Source organism: Berghia stephanieae, chromosome 11, assembly GCF_034508935.2.
Source record: "Berghia stephanieae isolate SIO BIC M18660-M18661 chromosome 11, UCSD_Bste_1.3, whole genome shotgun sequence".
In the NCBI taxonomy this organism is placed as follows: Eukaryota; Metazoa; Mollusca; class Gastropoda; order Nudibranchia; family Aeolidiidae; genus Berghia; species Berghia stephanieae.
This window is the reverse complement of record NC_088370.1, coordinates 43,016,134-43,038,633: the sequence shown is the minus strand read 5'-3', so window position 1 is coordinate 43,038,633 and position 22,500 is coordinate 43,016,134. Positions and strand designations below refer to the sequence as shown.

At 35.9% G+C, this 22,500-nt stretch overlaps 1 protein-coding gene and 1 long non-coding RNA gene across 2 annotated transcripts in view; one reads left to right on the top strand and one right to left on the bottom strand.

Moving 5' to 3' along the window:
* Positions 1 to 1,589, top strand: part of LOC144957147 (uncharacterized) — a 13,187-nt gene extending 11,598 nt beyond the window's left edge. The window contains exon 5 of the mRNA XM_078888165.1: positions 1,273 to 1,589. Within this exon, the coding sequence (XP_078744291.1) occupies positions 1,273 to 1,344 (72 nt within the window). The 3' untranslated portion in view covers positions 1,345 to 1,589. The remainder of the gene's footprint in view (positions 1 to 1,272) is intronic.
* Positions 1,590 to 14,503: 12,914 nt separating this feature from the next.
* Positions 14,504 to 22,500, bottom strand: part of LOC144957141 (uncharacterized) — an 8,547-nt gene continuing 550 nt past the window's right edge. The window contains exons 2-3 of the long non-coding RNA XR_013642087.1: positions 21,939 to 22,184; positions 14,504 to 15,041 (exon numbers count right to left, since the gene is read on the bottom strand). This is a non-coding gene — a long non-coding RNA (uncharacterized LOC144957141). The remainder of the gene's footprint in view (positions 15,042 to 21,938; positions 22,185 to 22,500) is intronic.

Genomic DNA, 22,500 nt, shown 5'->3' with positions numbered 1-22,500 from the left:
AAATAGCATGGTCATAATTCAAACAGTTTCATAAATTCAAAATCCAAGTGGAATATTTCTAAGTCTGTAAAATAAAGATTATTATTAGGTAGTTAGAACCTGCAGCATACTTAGGAAAGTCCAGCGCAAAGTAAAGTAGAAGGCAGAATGATCTAGATTAGTCCAATCTAGAATCTAGAAACACTAGAAACCACACCTCCTACTAATTTTGATAGTTCCATGTCATTCTAAAGCCCACCCCTTAAGAGTGAGAGCTAATCATAATCCACAGGAAACGTTAAATCTCTACATATTAATGCTAAATCCCGCCTTTTATGATATAATAAATATATTACTTTTGGTAAACGTCAGTTTTTACGTTTAATACGCACAAATAACAAATACCAACTATAATTTGACACTTTTCTCTCCAAATACCAAATAACACCGATCAAAGAAAGTCATTTTCTAGTACTCAATATAATGACCAGTCCTTTAACTTTGGAAAGTAAAACTGTCCTAAACTACTCAATATAATGACCAAGTTTAACTGATAGACAAGCACTGTGAACTCATTAAACCCACTTGCTATAAGCTAACTCTCTTACACTTTCTCTCAATTTTATTGGCGCATTTAGGCACCTGTAGTTTTTCTATTTTAATAGTAGTTATATTGGTAATAATATTATTAGTTTTAGTGGTAAAAGTAGTTTTAGTGGTAATAAATAGTTTTAGAAGTAATTATAGTTTTAATGGTAAAATTAGTTTTAGTGGTAATAAATAGTTTTAGAAGTAATTATAGTTTTAATGATAAAAGTAGTTTTAGTGGTAATAAATAGTTTTAGAAGTAATTATAGTTTTAATGGTAATAATAGTTTTCGTAGTAATATATGTTTTAATGGTACTATCATTATCATTGGTAATATTAGTTGGTATTAGTGGTAATAGTTTTTGAAGGAGTAATAGTAGTTTTAGTGGTTATAATAATTTTAGTGCTAATAGTAGTTTTCGCGGTAATGATAGTTTTAATTGTAATAGTAGTTTTATTGGTAATAATAGCTTTAGTGGCAGTAGTTGTTGTTGTGTTACTAGTTATTTTAGTGTTAATAATAGCTCTCATTGTAATAGTAGTTTTATTTGTAATAGTAGTTTTTTTGGGGGGGTAATATTAGTGTATGTGGTAACAGTAGTTTTAGTAGTAATAGCAGATTTAGTGGTAATTATAGTTTTAGTGGTAACAGTAGTACAAATAGTGGTTACATTTAATTTTTTTATTTTCTTCATTTTTTTCAGGCGTGCCAAAACAAGCGCATTTTTGACGTGAGTCTATTCAGTGCTACTCTCCCCCCATTTTTAAAGTATTAAAATTGATGAGGATTCATGAAGAATATTTCAAAATTAGATTTTGGTGGGGAGTTGTCATGTGACCATTTGTCTGCATAAAAATTCCACGAGAACTTCATCTTCAGTTTTTTTCGACTCAAAAAAACGTATTTTGTGACCCATAGTATAATTAAATCCTGCCCATTTTTAGTTTCAGTTGACTTGTGATTTGTCATATCAATTTATCGATTCATTCTTTAAAAAATAAATGTCGAATACTGGAAAACTATCTCACATAATTTCTGTGTTCGATTTTATTTCTTCTAGTGGAAGTGGAAGTAAAAAAAAACAAAAGTGTGATCTCTAAATTCTAGTTCCAATCTCATTGGAAGTGAATTTTCTAGTCTAAATAAATGCTTTTCGTCAATGAAGATCATCAATCCTTGCTTAAAAATCTGCCTATGCATTCTGCATGCCACTAAAATAGTTATGATTTAATATGTAAAATTTAAAATTGAGCTTTTTTATATAGCGCAATATCCATTAAATATGCTCAAAGCGTTTTACTGGTAGCAGAGGGAATTAAGGGCAAAAAATAGCTCAATTGTGCAAACGAATGATGAAAGCATGAAACTTTCAGGGATTGTAAAGCACGTCAAGGTCTACAAAATGTGATAGAGAGCACTTCCAGCGATGTCTGTGAGCCAAGAAATTAAGTAAATAAAAGTTGATATTTTTAAATCGGCTTCAATATTTATCATGGCGTCCTATATGTGAATGCGACATATCATTGTGACAAACACGAAGCGGCGCGAAGGTAGAAGCAGGGTGGAGGGGTGCGGGTCGGTGGAAATTACCCAATCGGCTGACAGTTTCCAAAAAGTTATTTTTAGAATGGGCCAATATTGGGGCTGGCCGTGGTATTTGAAGGGAAACAAAACATAAACCGGTGTTGACTCATTTTATAACTCTTTGTTAGCATGGATTGGTAATGATATAGTCATATTACTATACACAGTCACATAGAATTATTTCATTGATTGAAATGTAATGGTGGGGATGTTCTCTCTCTCTCTCTCTCTCTCTCTCTCTCTCTCTCTCTCCCCCTCTCTATTTCTCTCTCTTTCTCTCTTTCTCTCTTTCTCTCTTTCTCTATCTCTCTCTCTCTCTCTTTCTTTCTTTCTTTCTCTCTCTCTCTCTCTCTCTCTCTCTCTCTTTCTCTATCTCTTTCTCTCTCACTCCCTCCACCACCACCACCACCACCGTGCTTTAGGCATTAATCATTGTATGTAAAGTACTGTATTAATTATGGCTTTACCTATGAAAATCACACACAACGAGAAATGTATTTTCTCACCATGAGATATACAAATCGTATATTATATATGCACATGCTAACAAAACAAATTGTGCCTTAGGTGAATGACTAGTTGATAAAATTGTGTTAACGTCATTTAGGTCATATAACCGCCAAAAAGTTGGATATAGAAGAACCCCATTAGTGATAAATTAAGTAAACATATGTATGCAGACATATTATATAGATAGTACCTAATATTGAACATTGTTCGTTTGGCTGTTTTCATGCACGATGGAAAAAATTCTTGGTTCAAATGACTGGAAAAAGTGTTTGATTTTTGCCAAATTGATTCATCTGAAAAATTGATTTGTCCAGCTAATTCTAAACTTCCAAACAAGGACCAAGGATATATAACCTTTCTAGAAAATCTAAATCAATACAATTCGTTAGCTGATAGCAATGTCAAAACACATCTTAATGGAAGTCTTGAAAAATTGAAATCGAACAATGCAAAATGGCCGGTCGTGTCGAGTGAAATATAACTCTGATGCAATTAAAAGCCCCAAGACAAGAAAAACAAAGAAGAAAAGCATGAATTTAGACTAGAAGCGAACATTACAATATCTGATTTTGATTTTCAAGATCCATCTTTGAGTATCGAATTGCCAATTGAAACAACACCCAGAAGAAGTATCAGGGAACCATGTCAAAAATCAGAGGAGAAGTTGAAATCAAACAGGACAAAGTGTTTTATATGTCAAAATAAGCGGCCAGGAAGGCCCATGCTGTAATGACGAAGGAAATGGAAGATAAGATACTTGCTACAGCAACTTTGATAAAAGATATTACAATGATCAGCTACATCGATGGTGGTGATTTAGTAGCGAAAGAGGCACACTACCATAAACTCTGCCACATCAAATACATGAATAAGGGTAGAAAATCGAAGACTAATCATATGAAGGGAAAACATTCAGGTCCTGATGAAAGTTTCGATTTCGCTTTCGCAGCAGTCGTGTCTTATGTAGAGGAGAACCATAATGCAACCCACCAGTTGTCAAAACTTATTAAGAAGTTTAAAAGTGAGTGCACCAATAGAGGTTGTGGAAATAACTATGCACACCTCACCCGGTTCAAAGAGCGGCTTATGAGAGTCTTTCCAAGCATAGAATTCTATTCTTCTGGACGAAATACATATGTAGCACACGATAGCAAAGTTGCTGCGTTATTAGTAAAGAATCAAAAGGAACAAGCAGATGATAATGCAATGTCTTTGTGGCGTGCAGCAAAAACTATCCGACAAGACATCATTCGCAAATGCCCGCAATGGGACATCGGGATTGGAAGTCAAGAAGGCGCAGTGCCTAACTCCCTGTTGACATTAATCAAAATGATTTGGGTTGGATCGTCTCCTTCAGAAAAGTCAGATTCCAGGCATCAAGAAAGCCTATCTATATCATGTGTCAAATTATTGTGTCAAATACCAAAAATAAAAATAAAACCGGGTCGACTTTTCAAAAAAGACAATCGCAGATCAAAGAGACGCCGTTACCGTTGTATGTAAGTATTTTTTTAAATACACACCTACAAGATCAAAGAAGATAATTGACACATTATTTTCGCTAGGGTTGTGTTCCTCATATAAACGTATATGTTGTCATTGTTATCGGATATTGCATCAGCAGCTGAAAATAGATTCGAAGAGGAAGGAATTCTTTGCCCAATCAATCTTAAGAAAAAACTTTTTACTGTTGCTGCTGTTGATAACATTGATTATAACTCAAGCTCAACAACTCACAAAAACTCTGTCCACGGAACAAGTATCTCCATGTTTCAGCAACCTACAAATGATGAGTCCGGTGTTGATCGAGAAAAGTTGAATATGAATACTTCTGACGTCATTCACACAGACAGCAATATTTTGTCGGATTTTCTAAAGGTCGCCCAAGAAATTGCATTTGGAGTTAAAGCAAATATACCTGCAACAAACACTGCTCCATCGAACATTATTTCAAACATGACAAATGACCCTTATATGGCAGAAGAAACGGACTGGCTACAACATGTTTCATCAAATTACTTGGAACAGGATGTAAAAACATAGGCTGGATTTCATTCTGAACGCTCTTTGTCTCATAATATGCGGATCTCAATACAATGCTCCCGTTGTTGGAAGAACAAGCAAACAAAGGAAACCAAACGTCATTACGGATCATCACGTCACCCAGCTCGAGGCCTTTACTGTCACTATGTACGACAAAGCATTATATTGCACAGGTGTTAATGCAGCGAGAAAATATTTATTTTGCCAAAAAGGTCGTGCAATAGAGAGACTTCCTCCCCACAAGAAGTGCATTACAGCAACACATTAAACGGGCGGCATATCAAGCTGGCTATGTTTGAGCTCTACAACAGAAAAAGATCCTGTACTACCATCACCTCTGGAATGGGGCTGGAAAATGGACGGAGGAAAGCTCTTACCATACTGGTCATCACAGCCGGAAGTATCCAAAGTGTGCCAACAACTTGTCAAATGTGGCTGCAAGAAAGCATACACGTCCCGATGCAAATGTTTGCGAGCCCGCTTACCATTACCATGCACAGACTTATGTCGATGTAGAGGATGATCATAAACAATTAGGTAGGTTGAAAATGTAATTTGATTATAAAGGACTATAAGGAAAAGCCAAACAAATAAAAGCCAAGCAATTTTGGTCAGGCTTAACTCTTGACTTTAAACAGTCAATATCAGGTCTCAAGGTCGTTAGCATTAGCTTGAAAGCTTACCATGTCCGGGAATCATTGTACAGAGCTTTGAACAGCTTGGTGGATATTGCGCTATATAAAAGCTCACAGGGGTCTTTTTTTCCATTGTAAAACAACATGAATATGGAGTTGGCCGTGGATTTTGTACTGTGTAATATAATTTTCATGATTTGATTCATTTTCAAATAATATTTAATTTCTCCCTATTTGACGCTGTTAACATATGCCCCGTTGAAAACAAACAACCCTAAATCTTTCAAAATGAAAGCTATAAGATAGGCAATATGTCTATGGTTGAAATACAACAAAAAGTACGAGAGAAAATATGATATGAAGTGAGTAGAAAAGTGCCAGAAGACAATAGAGAATAAAAAATTTTTTCGCGGCGGTGGTGGGGTTTGAACCTGCGACCTTATTGGTACGACAACTCCGCCTGGCAGGTGAGAGCGTGGCTCTACCGTGTGAGCTATCCACGAACACAAAAATATTCGTTTCAAACCCAAAGTCATTTCTAGATCCCTCTCTCACCCACTTCTTGAGATCGCCGATTCGTTCGCACCATCGCGAAGTAATTTTGACCAGCAGTTAAGCTTAATAGCCAATATTCTCATCACAAACATATAACATAGAAACGATTGAGACATTGAGTATGCTCCGGTGTATGGGGTGAATTTTTAATTCAGAAAAGTGAGTGGAGCAGGCACTTATGTTGGTAACAACAAGATATGAAGTGAGTAGAAAAGTGCCAGAAGACAATAGAGAATAAAAAAAATTTTCGCGGCGGTGGTGGGGTTTGAACCTGCGACCTTATTGGTACGACGGAGTTGTCGTACCAATAAGGTCGCAGGTTCAAACCCCACCACCGCCGCGAAAATTTTTTTTATTCTCTATTGTCTTCTGGCACTTTTCTACTCACTTCATATCTTGTTGTTACCAACATAAGTGCCTGCTCCACTCACTTTTCTGAATTAAAAATTCACCCCATACACCGGAGCATACTCAATGTCTCAATCGTTTCTATGTTATATGTTTGTGATGAGAATATTGGCTATTAAGCTTAACTGCTGGTCCAAATTACTTCGCGATGGTGGCGAACGAATCGGCGATCTCAAGAAGTGGGCGAGAGAGGGATCTAGAAATGACTTTGGGTTTGAAACGAATATTTTTGTGTTCGTGGATAGCTCACACGGTAGAGCCACGCTCTCACCTGCCAGGCGGAGTTGTCGTACCAATAAGGTCGCAGGTTCAAACCCCACCACCGCCGCGAAAAAAATTTTTATTCTCTATTGTCTTCTGGCACTTTTCTACTCACTTCATATCTTGTTGAGAGAAAATATGGTAATTTGCAACATAATTAATATGTTCAGTACTAATCAGTTAGAGGGCGAATAGAATTTCCTCGATTATTCCCCCTGAATTTACTAATGTTTATATAGTAAAATATAAAATGCTTTAAAACCAACTTTTTTGTAAAATGTCAGAATGCTTCTCTATCAGATTGTGTTCTTGGTGGTATAAGGTACCTGTGTGCCAATTTTCATGCTTTCATCACCTATTTGCACAATTATACCTTAATTCCCCCTGCTATGGTCCCTGACACGTAACATGTAGAACGAGACATGACGCCTGTCAGGCGATATAACATTTTTTTTCCGGACAGAGACATAGCTGTTGACGGCCATTCCTCATTTTACACCTGAGTAGGATGAGAGACAGTGAGTAAATATCATTTTCCAAGGACTCAACTATGCGCCGAGCGACGCTCGAGCTCAAGACCTTCCGATCCAAAAGCGAGTGTCATACGACTTGACCACATAGCCGCACAAATATGTACCCTAATCATTGATAGTTATTCACTCTGGAGGATTGGTTACACACTTCCAAGGAGTTGTGAACCGGAAGAGAGGATGATGTGACGTCATGTCTTCTCTGCACGTTAGTCATTTAACCCTCTCCTTACCACCTACAGCAAAATCGTCACATTTGTTACGACTCAACATACATTTTTTCTTATTCAGATGTATTTTGTACATCAAAAACTTTGAAGAATGATCTTTGTTTTGATTAATAAGAACATAAAATTGTTTTGTAGAGAGATTGCATGGGTTTAAAAAATCAATTTTTCTGCTGGGTAAGCCTGCCATTTTGGGAAAATACTGAAAATGACCGGTAAGGAGAGAGTTAAATCGATCGATATTTGAAGGATGAGTTTTCTGGACACATGTGAAGGCCACAGGGGAAAATCGATCAAAGTACGAAAGACACTTACTGTTCTAATGTCACAATAATTTGGTATTAAAATCAACCAAGAGCTGGTTTTTTATATGCATCTGACTTGTGGTCAAAAGATATAAGTTTAGTAATTCATATTCAGTTCAATTCATATTATCATGCGGCGTTTCAAATGGGTTTCCACACTTTAATTTTGATTTTCTCAAAAGCTGAAAAATGTGACTTTGATCGTTTTCCCCCGGTGGTCTTCATGTTTAAATACAATTTCTTTTTTTCCAGAGTACTGCAGTGAACAGGTTAACATTCCAAGCTACTTTCATGTGATCGCTTGAAATATGTAACCACATTATTTTCGACATCATTTTTGTGAAGGCTATGTGGTCTAGTGGTATGACACTCGCTTTTGGATCGGGAGGTCCTGGGTTTTAGCTTCGCTCGGCGCATAATTGAGTTCTTGGAAGCATTCTCCACCGTACTCAGGTGTAAAATGACTACCTGGCCGATGCCGATAAGAGCGCTCTCTCTCTCTCTCTCTCTCTCTCTCTCTCTCTCTCTCTCTCTCTCTCTCTCTCTCTCTCTCTCTCTGTCGGTTAAAAAGATTGTAACATCATCTAAAAGGCGTCATGTTACTTGTTGCTATTGGTCAAGGACCATTTAATTTTAAAAGCGCTTAGACTTCGTTTTGAGCTTCCTCCAATGAATCAACTATTCGCCGAGCGAAGCTAGTTCCCAGGACTTCCCGATCCCAAAGCGAATGTCATACCACTAGACCACATAGCCGCAAAAGTAAGATCAAATAAAGAATTTGTATATCAGATGTCTTGGCCTTGAATTCCAAGATTTTGTATTTACAACAAACAAAACACATTACTTCAAAGCGCAATTATCTCATTACTTATGTATACAAGGGGGAGGGGGGGGGGAGTAAAGTGGCCGAGTGGTTGAGTCATTGCACTGTGTCCTGTAAGGACACGGGTCCAATCTCACTTTCATTTATCCTTGATTATTAATTATTAATTGATATTATAAAAGATTATTAATCCCCAATTATCTCTGGACAATATATATTTATATATATATATATATTATATATATATATATATATATATATATGTTATATATATATAACATTCAAGACTCATTGTGTTTAACGACTGTTAGCCATGTTTTTTATTTCCACATTCTTTTCTAACAAAGGCAAGTCCCTCAGGATATTTATTCCAACATATTTGCCTTATATGTTAACTCCCTTTAATTACGGACGTACAAGTAACAACATTAAACCCCTCCCCAAATTGAATAGAAATTTGTATTATAAAATGATGAAACGTTAAATATCATGTTCGCACAGAATGTCTCCATAATTGGTTTTGTATATTTATTTATGTATTTTTATTCAAAAGACTTTACTGGCAAACCTAATAATTATTTAGTTTCAAGTCCAATATTCCAAATTGTTGTAATCCGTTCATGAAATTGTGTTTATGTGATCTATCTTGTCGATGACTCAATCATACACATATATACCAGATAAATGGCATGGCTCCTAGTGACCTAAATTGTGTCTAAACCAAAATGGAGAGAACAATAAAGTGAGTAGATATGACTCATATATAAGGGAACAACAACGTTTCGGCCCTTGACCTTCGTCAGGAGACAAAAAAACACAAACACAAATATGTAAATTTACAAACTATCACATTTCGTCAAATGTGGAAACAATGTAAATGTAAGGAGAGGGCGTCGAGTGTGGATGCAAGAAGGGGCGCGAGATAAGGAAGGCGGAAAAATATTTTTGAGAAAATCAAAATTAAAATTTGGAAACCCATTTGAAACGCCACATGATAATATGAATTGAACAATATTGTGTCCTTGAAGCTTCTCTGGGATGACTATTCTGTTTTGATGAAGAACAATACCATCATAGATTGAAAGTTCATGTCTCATTTTCTCAAATGGGCCTAAATTTTGACTGTTCCAGTTGTTAGACTGTACGGATTTCATGACATCACCCAATGTTTTGTCAGTCTTTGTTGCTTGTTTTATTTCATCCAATGACAATGCGTTTGGGGCTGGTGGTTTTGTGACGTAGTTTATGTATTCTTCGCCAACATTTTCTTTTTGAGGTTCGTTAAATGAACATCTGCTGGATTTTGCATTTTTTCAGGTTTGTAGATCTGGGAAAAGTCATACGGCATCAGGTGTAGTCTCCATCTTCCAATGCGTGGAGTGCATGGATTCTTGATTATTCCCAAAAGTGGTTTGTGATCGTTGAAAGTGGTTCCATAGAGATAAATATGGAATCGCTCAATTCCAAATATGACAGCGAGCATTTCTCTTTCTGTTTGTGAGTAGCGGCTCTCGGTATCGGTAAGAGATCTGCCATAACAGACAATTCGTCCTTGAGTAATCATTACTCCTAACCCACAAGGTGCAGCATCAACAATGATTTCCGTATCTTTTTGTGGATCAAAGTAGTCTATCGTCTCTGCATTTGTTAATTTCTCCTTCAACTTATTGAAATTTACTTTTGTTCCTTTCCACATTTCCAGTGTTGGTCCTTCTTTTTAAGGATTCTCAATGGCTCAGCAATAGACGAATATTCTTCGATGAATCTTGCAAGAAATTGGGTCATACCAAGGTATGATTTGATCTCAGATACTGATGTCTGTTGTTTTGTTTGTGTATTCTGGATGCCTTTACTTTCACTTGATAAGGGTACATCCCTTTGTTACCAAATACATGTCCAAGGTTTGCTCACTCCAAAGATTAATTTCTCTTTGTTTAGCCTGGCACTTCTTTCAAGAAGTCTACCTAGGGTGTTTTGTAAACTCTTTTCATGGGACTCTAATGTTGGCCCGTGAACAATGATGTCGTCCATAGAATTCGTTATTCCAGGGATATCATGCAACATGTCACTTATGACCATTTGGAAAATCTTTGGTGCAGCAATGATGCCGAACATCAGCCTCTTATATCTCTTTAACCCAACGTGAGTCGAAAATGTTGTAATGAACCTGCTTGATTCGTATAATTCCAGCTGATGGAGCGCTCGTTTTAAGGCAATGCTACTGAAGACTTTGACCCATTTAGCTCATTGATAAGTTCGTCAATCGTAGGAATAGGATTTGTTTTCTTTTGATCGCCATATTCACTTGTCTCATGTCGACACACAGTCTTGCACCCTCTGCTTTCTTTGGTACCGCAACTATGGAGAGCATATTAGGGGAATTTAAAGTTTTAATTACGAAGAATGTTGTGGAAGTTTGTTTTTTTCTTTCTTATGCTATCTCCCCCTCGAAACAACCTATCTGGTCAAGACTTCCATTATTTCCATATCCAAAAATTTGTTTCGAACTACAACAGATACTAGGTATGGCTTATCTCCAGTTATCAAATTAATATATAAAGTGTCGCTATTGGTCCTTGGATGTATATTTTTACAATTTTTGTGCATTTGCACATATATAATATATGTAGTGGCGAAACTATAATATAATATATATATATATATATATATATATATATATATATATATATATATATAAGTATATTATACTTTATTCATCCAAACAATGTAAATTCGTTTACAGACGTGGCATGCATAAAAATGTATAAACACAAAGTTGAGAATCTATGGCGACAATGTATACAGAAATATATATAAATATATAATATATATATTTCTGTATACATTGTCGCCATAGATTCTCAACTTTGTGTTTATACATTTTTATGCATGCCACGTCTGTAAACGAATTTACATTTTTGGATGAATAAAGTATAATATACTTATTATATATATATATATATATATATATATATATATATATATATATATATATATATTATATTATAGTTTCGCCACTACAAACTGTCAGAATAGCAAGTTGTAGCGAAAACTCACTCAAATTAACAACTTTTGTTCGGGTAAGATGAAAATTTTTCTTGTCTTACTGGTTGCATGTTGTCCTCCCTGATTGACAAATTAGCCAAATGTAACTCTTCTATTCGTAGAAATGCATTGAGTGGCTTGAGACTGCCTCCCGGGATCTATATTTAGGCATTACTCGTGTCAAATTGATGTTGAATCTCCATTGTGCCCTGATAACAGGTTGGTCGGTGAGGAAAGGACATTTTCTCATTTTTACCGACCAAACACCTTAAAACGCTTTTTGTTGTTTTTTTCCCTCCATTTTCTAGACCTAGATGTGTAAATAGTTGCTAAACAGTCTGTTGTTTAACAATGGCCGCTAATAGGACGGCAGAAAAAGAGGCTACTAAGAAGACTGAAGAGGAAAGGAAACGTCAGCAGAGGGAAAATATAAAATAGAGAGATTGGTACTGAAGCAGAAAGGGAGAGGAAAAAAGAGGAAGACAGAAATCATCCTCGGCGAAACTGGTCAGAGACTCATACAGAGGTTATTCTGGACAATGGTCCGTCATGTTCATCAGATTGCTTCAACAAAATGGAATACAATGGCCGGGTCAGTTGCGTGAGGTGCAAGCGTTGGTTACATATAATTTTTCAAAACAATGCGCCGGTAGCAAGCGTGAAAATTTTTTAAATTAAAAATTGAGCTTTATATAGCGCAATATCAACTAAATGTGCTCAACGCGCTTTACAAGGGGTCCTACATTTAACATGTAGGACGGGATAAGACGCCTGTTAGGCGATATTAGGTGATACCGACCATTAAAGCCCTCGACGAGGAAGGGCTCATGACTATTTATGTCAATTTGATGTTTGTTTCAAAATAGAAACCAAGGTTTTGAATGACATTGGATTATTTCCCTTGTTCTCGTAAGGCAGGACAAGGCTCTTAGCGGACGGTAGGGGACAGAACGACTCTAGTATGGGTCAATGGCTAACCTTCTCCTTACCAACTACGTTACGATACAACCAACATTTTTCTTATTCAAATTTCATTGGTACATCATAAAATTTAAAGAAAATGAACAGTGTGTTGTAGAGCATGTTTTGCTAAAGAAATTATGTATGGCAAGAATTTTACTGCTATTATGTCTGAGTGATAAAAAATATATTTTGTGTTCGTTGGGTGTGAAGTTTTGGGAAAAATCTTGAAAGTGGCTGGTAAGGAGAGGGTTAATAGGCATGAATGTATGGCTTTTTTGGAGAAGATGGTAAAAACCAGATGAAAGTATTTATAACGGTTTTAGAATAATACGTCTATGAAATCAGAGGAAGGTTCTATGGACACCCCATGGGAAGTGGACACCACTTGGGACTGAAGGCAGGACCACGGGATATGGACACCAGTGACGATTGAACCCAGGACTGTGGGATTATTATTATTATTATTATTATTATTATTATTATTATTATTAATTATTATTATTATTATATATTATATTATTATTATTATTATTATTATTATTATTATTATTATTATTATTATTATTAATTATTATTATTATTATTATTATTATTATTATTATTATTATTATTATTATTATTATTATTATTATTATTATTATTATTATTATTATTATTATTTTATTAATTATATATTATTATTATTATTATTATTATTATTATTATTATTTATTATTATTATTATTATTATTATTATATTATTATTATATTATTATTATATTATTATTATTATTATTATTATTATTATTATATTATTATTATTATTATTATTATTATTATTATTATTAATTATCATTATTTTCATTATGTTACTTTTATTATATATATAATAATATATAATAATAATAATATATTATTATTATTATTATTATTATTATTATTATTATTATTTATTATTATTATTATTATTATTATTATTATTATTATTATTATTATATTATTATTATTATATTATTATTATTATTATTATTATATTATTATTATTATTATTATTATTATTATTATTATATTATTATTATTATTATTATTATTATTTATTATTATTATTATATTATTTATTATTATTATTATTATTTATTATTATTATTATTTATTATTATTATTATTATTATTATTATTATTATTATTATTGTATCCCTTATTAATTTTTGAAAAATTGAGCTTTTATGTAGTGCAGCATCCACTAAACGTGCTCAAAGAGCTTTACAAGGGGTCTCTGACCAACAGCAACACTTAACCTGTAGGACGGGGCATGACGCCTACAAAGCGATATTACAAATTTTTTTTTGGACAGAGACAACGCTGTTAACGATCAGGTAATTAATTTACACCTGAGTACGGTGAGAAAATGTGAGTAAAGATGACTGGAACCCATGACCTTCCGATCTGAAAGCGAATGTCATACCACAAGACCACAGGGCCGCACAATTTTTATTGTGCGTAATCATTATGAATACTGAATAGTGCAAAAGCGCTATGTAGTATCTGATACCGAATAACCAATTCGTAAAAGCTCAATACTGATACTGAATAACCATTTCCTAAAAGGCATGCCGCGAGACTCATGAGAGAACTGTCTTGGTTACTATAAATTATAAAACAAGAGTTGATGATGCGAGACTGAAATTTTGAAACACAAAAGAGTAAGTTTATTTCAAATTGCTAAGATGAATTTTGCCCAATTTTGCATGAAAAATAGATAAAAGATTGTAATATTGAATGAGAATATGATCCATTTTATATATATTTGAGCTCACTTGTGTAAATGAGTTGTCCCTGTCCGAAATAAATTATTGTAAAATCGCATAACAGGCGTCATGTCCCGTACGACATGTTAAGTATTGCTGTTAGCCAGGACACTTTGTAAAGGGCTTTGAGCACGTTTATTGGATTTTGCGCAATTAAAAACGCTAAAATTAACCTTAAACGTATTAATACAATTAAGTGAGAACTACTCTTAAAAATGATTGGCTAAAAATAATAATAAAAAGCAAAGCTCAGTGGCGTCAATTTCGTTCCTTCTATTTTCTGAGTTCAGATCAGGTTATTTTAGAATCCATATTTAATAAGATTTTTTTTATTCATGAACAAACGAACACATGCATAAGTGACAAATGAAATCATTTGATTTGTTTTGAATTGAAATTTTACACGGAATAGATCTCGGAATTATATTGACATTGTATGAGAAACATCTTTAGACTCCCATCAAATGCAGCGTCAAAGAGGTACCAAAATCAATGAATCCCCTCAAGAAGTCTTTGGTGTCTTCCTGACAGGGTCCAGGGATGTAGTCAATGACAGAGTTGATACACTCTCTGAAGTCGTTCATGAATGCTACACGAATGTCGGTTGAGGTCTGGTATCCGAGATTTTTACTGCCTAGGTTGTAACACGCCTGCAATTGGTGGCCCAGGGTCCCAGAAAAACAGGCACCGGCTTCTCTGAAGGAATCAAGGTTCTGGCAAATCTGTCGTATGATTGTATCTTTGAACTCAATTTGATTCCTTAAGTCGATCTGATCACAATCATCACGCCATCAAACTGTGGAATAAAGAGTTAAATGTGTTCATCTCTTGAAAATCAATCTCTTGACTTAGGAAGATCGCATCGCAATTATCCCGCCAACATTTATATAGCGCAATATCAACTAAACGTGCTCAATGCGCTTTACAAAGGCTTTTTTCCGATAGAGACGACGCTGTTAATGGCCAGGTACTCATTCTACACCTGAGTACGGTGAGAAAATGCGAGTTAAGAGCCGTTTCCAAGGACTCAGCTATACGCCGAGTGAGGCTCGAACCCAGGACCTTTCACGAATGTCATACCAAAGACCACATAGCCGTAGAATAAACGAGTAAATGTGGCCCTTGTTCTCTAAACGATATTATTTCGAGTGATTTAAATGCTGAACATTGAATATAAAACCAAAAATATGACCTACCGTCTCAAAACGTTATTATGGTGGGATGAAGAGGAACCCTAAAAATGAATTTGGAAATAAAAGGATGAGAAATAATACCTTTGAGTTTTTGTAATGCTAGAACTAGTTTTAATAACAAGAAACGAAGTGAGAAGGAAAGTGACAGAATACAATATCAAAAGAATAAAAACATCGCGGTGGCTTCGACTTTAGATCTACCCTTTCCCTGACCAGACGGACTTATCGTAACAGTAAGGTCTTAGGTTCAAGCCCCCATTACCCAGAAGTTTATAATCTCAATTGACTTCTGGCACTTTCCTACTCACTTCATTTCTTGTTGTTATCAACATAAGTGAGTGCTCCACTCACTTTTCTGAAGAAATAGTATTAATTTGCTATCGGTACAAACATAGATTGGCTCCAACTTTCATAGTGGTGGGTATAAATTCAGTTTTCAGCACGTAGGTCATCCCAACATAATACCGTTTTGTGACGGAGGTGACAAATATGAGATTTTGATCAATTCGATACAAATTCTTAAGAATAAAAAGCAATGGTTCTCTAAACGTCGAAGGGCTAACATTTATTTTTCTGATCATTTTAACTTATTAGGTTCTGCTTTTTCTTAATCTTATTTCTTCTTGTCTTATATTCTATAAATATTACTTTGGCAATGTATCCTTTCAATATTTCACACGTGACGTAATATTCAATGTGACATTTTAAAAAATTAAGCTGTCAGAAGCTATGGACTATACAAAGTAATAATTAAAAATGAATATAGTAGCTTTTAACCCCCCCCCCTCCCTAAAAAAAAATGAAAAAACAAAACTTCCATCAAAGCCAAAGTCAAACAAACAATCATGGAATGTTGATGTATATATATATTTATTGGGTTTTTTTCGTTGTTGGCTGAAGCTAAGTTCTGGACCCGAAACATTCCTTTGATATTTCCTTTTTAAAAATGTTGTTTGAAGCTGTTATATCAATGTTTGTTAATTACGTGATATTGAAACGATCATTATAAATCGCATTTTTTAAAAATTATGATAAACATTAATCATAATATTTGTATCTTAATGAATTCAATTCTTCGTCGACCAATTCCTTAATTTGGTTTATTCTGACTTAGACGTCTAATTCCAATTTGAGGCGATAGGTCATAGATGACAGGTAGTTAGTTGTGTGTAAGGATTGAGTGGAAAATAGCAATTTGATGACCTTAATAGAGTGGGGGGAGAAAAAACACTGGAAAGGTCAGACTTGTCCATTGATATTCGGCTTTCACTCGCGATTTTGGACCCCTGAAACTAATCGTATAAAATCTCTCTCTCTCTCTCTCTCTCTCTCTCTCTCTCTCTCCCTTCTCTCTTGCATCCACATCCAACACCCTCCCTATACCACAGTCTCTCCACATTTTACAAAATGTATCTTGTTGTTTCTCTCCCGATGAAGACCAAGGCCCGAAATGTTGTTAGTTTTGTGTTGCCTTCGTTTGATGAGTCATATTTTCTCACTTTATTTTTCTCCGAAATGAAAGCCAGAATTGCGATTTTCTGCAAAACTGGGTCAGCATTCGTGGCCAAATTTGCAAGCACTAAGTAAAGCCCAAGGAATCACGATTTTATCTCTAAAGCGTTATTCTCAAATTTCAAAATTACGTCAAATTTTGTTTTGTTTCGTTTTCATGGTTTTACGGCGCTTGCAAACATTAAGGTCATATCAGCGCCAGTAAAAAGGGAGAAAATGGGATAGTCAAAAGTTTTAGAATTACAATTCACCAGAGAAAAGGTAAGACAAAGTGGAATTTGTTCAAAAGGAAACAAATGTAGATTCCAAAAGCAGACTATCGAAGTACTTAGTTTGAGAACACCTAAAAGTCTCATCCAGACACAAGCACAGGCCCCTACTAAGAGGAATACACTCAAATGTTTACAAATCATATAATATAATATGTAATCAAAACATAATACAGTTCATAACAAGAGATGATTTACAAGGAAAAAAATATCATCTCTCCATTTGACTGTTTCCCTCTAAGCAAGGGCATCCGGACAGGGAACGAACAAAACCGAGTAATCTTATTCCAAGACAAAGACAGAAAGAAAGTTGGAAAGAAGACAAAGAGGGATAGAAGAAACAGGAAGTGCCTCCCTGCCCACTATGGGAGGTCAGGAACCCCACCCAGAAGTGTGCAACCAGTCGTCTTGAGGAATAAAAATGAATAGGTTACGTATTGAATCATAAGGTAGCATAACTGTTTTAGTCTCAAGTCAACTCCAACTCAGTGGCTCCCAACACTGAGCGGCATTGCACCACCAAGTGTTAGACGACAAGAAGCTAATCAAAGGATGCATGCAAGAATTGACGAAGCCCATAAAATCAATAATAAAACAGGCACCTTCAACAACAAGACTCATATCGAGAAGACCTTTCCACCTAACAAAACTGGCAGACTTCAGTGTGGAGGAAAACTGGAGTGAAATGTGGAACAGGAAAACACCAAGAGGAGGAAACATCATTAAAGATCCAACCATAAGAGTGCCTGCATTCAATAACGCCAGGAAATACTGGATTTCCTCGAATCGCATCTTAACTGGACATGGCAGAACTGCATAAAATATGTGCAGATGGAACCTTCGAAACAGTGATACCTGCCAGAATTGTCAGGCAGCCCCAGAGACCAGCGATCACACCGTCCTCCACTGTCCAGTCACTAAACTTGAAGGTGGCTACGAAACCGTCCTTAGGGCGGAGGAAGACTATAGAAGCTGGGTTTGCGAAATAAATTTGGAGGTGTAGCCATACGCTACTACTACTCGTACTACTACTACTACTACTACTACTACTACTACTACTACTACTACTACTACTACTACTACTACTACTAACTACTACTTTACGACTAACTACTACTATATATACAGGATATACTACTATACTATACTAATTATAGCGATATACAGCAGATTATAATACTAGTGTAAAGAAAGAGGATGAATGATATTTATTGACGACCAGCATGTTATTTAGACTTTAAAAATAAGATGCCACCATTCTGAAACCAGAAGATCATTACACTCACAAGGTGTGAATCCAGTCATCCGGAACCAGTTTTGTGACATCACACTTTTGTTCCCTATTAACAATCAACATTTTAAGAAATCTTTTGCTAAATGATTTCTTTTTTGGTAAAGGTTTTATTTATCGAAATCGTCAGCTCGTCCCTTGGCTGCATCCATCTGTCTTTTTCAAAATGTGGATTTCCTTTGTGTAAGATTTACAACAAGGACCTGGTAATACTAAATACATATTTTAGAAAGAAAGATGAGTACAGAGTGACGTATTCAAGTGGTTTGAGAAAGACACAAATGGATTACCTGTTGTGCTGGAGGAGAAATTTGAAGGAAGTATCAGATTGTGGCAGTTTGCCGGGAGAGAGAGTGGCAGCGCAGCATAAGATTGTTATTGCGAAAAAGGCATTTGGAAATAGGAAGATAAAAGAGAAACAAAGTGAGGAAAAACACGATGGGGGGAACTAAAAGAGGAAGAGCAAAGAAGAATATTTGCTTCAACGGTAAAAGGAAGACTAGGAATTGATTTCACAAAGGAATGGAAAAGCACTGCTGATACAATTCATGAAGTGGTCAAAGAAGTGCTATGGGTCAGCTCGGGAAGAGGAAAAGCTGGAAAAGAAACATGGTGGTGGAATGAAGAGGTTCAAAAAGCAAGAAAGAAAAAGAGGGAAGCAAGGAAGAACATGGAGAGAAACATGGATTCTATGAAAGTAGATAAATATAAGCTGGCAAAGAAAGAAGCAAAAAGGGCTGTTGCAAAAGCAAATTCCGAGACATTTAAAGATATGTATGAGCAATTAGAAAGTAAAGAAGGTCTGAAAAATATTTTCAGAATAAATAGAGAAACAGAGGGACAAGAATAGGAGAGATATACAATATATCAAGATGATAAAAGCGAGAATGGAAGAATATTGGGCAAAGATGAAGAGATCCGAGCAAGATGGAAAACATACTACGAACACCTCATCATGAATGAAGAGAATGGCAGGGAGAGGAGAAGTGCAGTTATACAACCTAAAGAGAAGACAGTAGATGAGATAGAGGTGTGGGATGTAGTGGGCAAGATGAAAAGGGGGAAAGCAGTTGGACAGACGAGATACCTGCAGAAGTCGAGAAATCACTTGGAGATGAAGGGTTACATTTCCTGGTATGGTTATTCAACGACATCTTACAGAAAGAGAAAATGCCAGAAGAATGGACAAAAGTACGCTGATTCCCATATACCAAAATGAAAGAGATGTTTAAGAATGTGGCAACTATAGGGGCATCAAGTTAATGAGCCATACAATGAAGATATTGGAAAGAGTAATTGATAAGAGTATTAGAAAAGACGTAGACACACGTAAAGAACAGTTTGGATTTGTCGCTAGTAAAATTACAACGGATACTATATTTGTCCTAAAAGTGACCGCAGAGAAGTATAGAGAAATGCAAAAAGTTACATTGCGTTTTCATTGGCCTTAAGAAAGCGTGTGATAGGATTCCAAGAGATGAAATGTGGTACTGCCTAAGAGCAAAGGGGGTAACAGAGAAATGTATCAAAGTCATCCAAGATATGTACAAAGGAAACAAAACAATGGTGAGGACAGCTATCGGCTCAACTGATCCATTTGATGTAAGAGTTGGATTACTCCGGGGATCTGCTCTCAGCCCACTGCTGTTTGCAATAGTAATGGATGTCCTAACAGACCCCATTCGTCGAGAGGCACCATGGAACATGATATATGCGGATGATGTAATACTTTTGAATGATACAAAAGCTGAGTCGGAAAAGGAACTGGAGGGTTGGAGACGGGTGTTGGAAAGGAGGGAATTAAGGGTAAGCAGATTGAAGACAGAGCATTTCTGCATCGGACCACAGAGAGCAGAACCACCAATAAAGATAGGAGAAGATGATGTGCCAGAGACAAACCAATTCAAATACAATTGTTCAAGGAGATGGGGGCTGAGATGGGGGCTGAGATGGAGGTTAAGAAGAGGATACAGGCAGGCTGGAATAATTGGAGGAAGGTAACTGGAGTTATGTGTGACAAACGAATATGAAGGGGAAAGTATATACAACAGTTGTAAGACCAGCAATGTTATATGGACTAGAGACATCAGCTACAACAAAGAAACTAGATAAAGAAGTTGAGGTGGCAGAAATGAGGATGTTGAGATAGTCTGGACAAGAAAAGATAAAGTGAAAATGAATTAATTTGAAGGTTGACTGAGGTGAAGAATGTATCAATAAAGATGGGAGAAAACAGATTGAAATGGTTTGGACATGTAAAGAGACAAGAGAGGGAGTATGTGGAAAGGAAAGTATTGGACTTACAAATAGCGGGAAAGAGGAAAAAGTGACGCCCAAAGACTACATGGTGGGATAAGGTAAAGGATGATATGAAAGAAATGAAGATGATGCGCTGAACCGAGATGCATGGAGATGTGGCATTTATTATGGCAACCCTGCAAAATTCCTGATAAGCTGAAAAAAGAAGAAGAAGAATCCTAAGAATCTGCCTATACGTCTTGCTACTATAATAGTTATGCTACCTAATGATTCAATGCAATCTATTCATTATTAGATCTATGAAGAATTAGTTACATACACATTTCCAAGGAGTTTGGAACCTGAAGAGTACAAGGTATGACGTCTTGACTTCTATGCCCTATTTTGTTGTTTGGCATGTTCTAGACCCACAACAAGCATATACACTAACATAAATAGAGACCTCAAGCGCCTAGATGAAACACAAGACCTGAGATGTGAAAAGGATATAGAATACCTGAGATCCATCGCAGCAGACCGTCATCAGTGGAAAGAACTCACTCAACAAATCAGAAAAGCTGCAGAAAGCGTCCTGGTCCGAAGATTATGAGGCGATCGGCTATAAGTCAAAGTAAGTCAAATAGTAACTATGGATCGCTCTCGCAATTGTTGTAACAACTTAAATTGTGACCATTTTGACAGGTATTCTGATTGGCCAGAATATTTCTGTAAACAAAATATCAATATAGCCACTACAAGATAAGTGATTTATCAATTCATATAAACATGTATCTACCCCAAGAATGTGTCATTCTCGTCACTCTACCCAATAGCTCGTGACATAGTCTCCGTGAACCAATGTGAAAAGTTTTTGTTTAAAGTCTAAATAATGAAATTGAGTAAAATGAATATGCTAAGATTATGAAAAATCAGATGATATATTTCTTAAACAATCACTATAGTCAATGCGCATCTCAATGCTCCGTTTATTCCCCTAACAGGCTAATGCAACACTATCAATAGCTTGTTCGGAGTCCCTTTTGATCCTTCAATGCTGTTACCTAGGTACTCATTGACACCTGAGTCCAATGAGACAATGTGAGTAAATAGTATCATTCCCAAGAGCATTCACAACGCCGAATCCTGATATTGATTACGCTTGGCATGCAAAAAAAAAAAGAACCCCTTACCCTGCATTACGCTTGGAGAGTTGCACCAGGCGGGTGCTTCTTCGTATATCTCAGAGGGAGAAAACCGAGCAATCACATCGTAGTAATTCATGTGCGTCTCATATAAACAGTCATCAACATCCGGGCACCTGTATGTCGACTCCTCAGCTGCCGTGGAATTAGCTTCTTCTATCACTTCACGTTTTAGACGGGCGTGTTCCAATGCTGTTGTCAACCAATCAGAGCTTCGAGATGCAGCCATCCCGACTTTGAAAATGAAAAAATAAAATAAACAAGAAACTAGAGCTTTTACATAGAGCAATATCTACTTAACGTGGTCAAAACGCTTTACAAGGGGTCGTGGTACTTATTTTTAACCTGAGTATGATGAGAGAAGGTGAGTAAAGAGCCTTTTCCAAGGACCCAACTATGCCCTGCTCGGGATTCGAACCCAGGACATTGCGATCCGAAAGTGAGTGGCATAACTTTAGGCGAAATAACAGCAGAAACAGTTAAATTGACGGTTGAATATAAAAATATTTTGTGATGACGTCTACATATTAGCAGGTCTGTGAACCCTGAT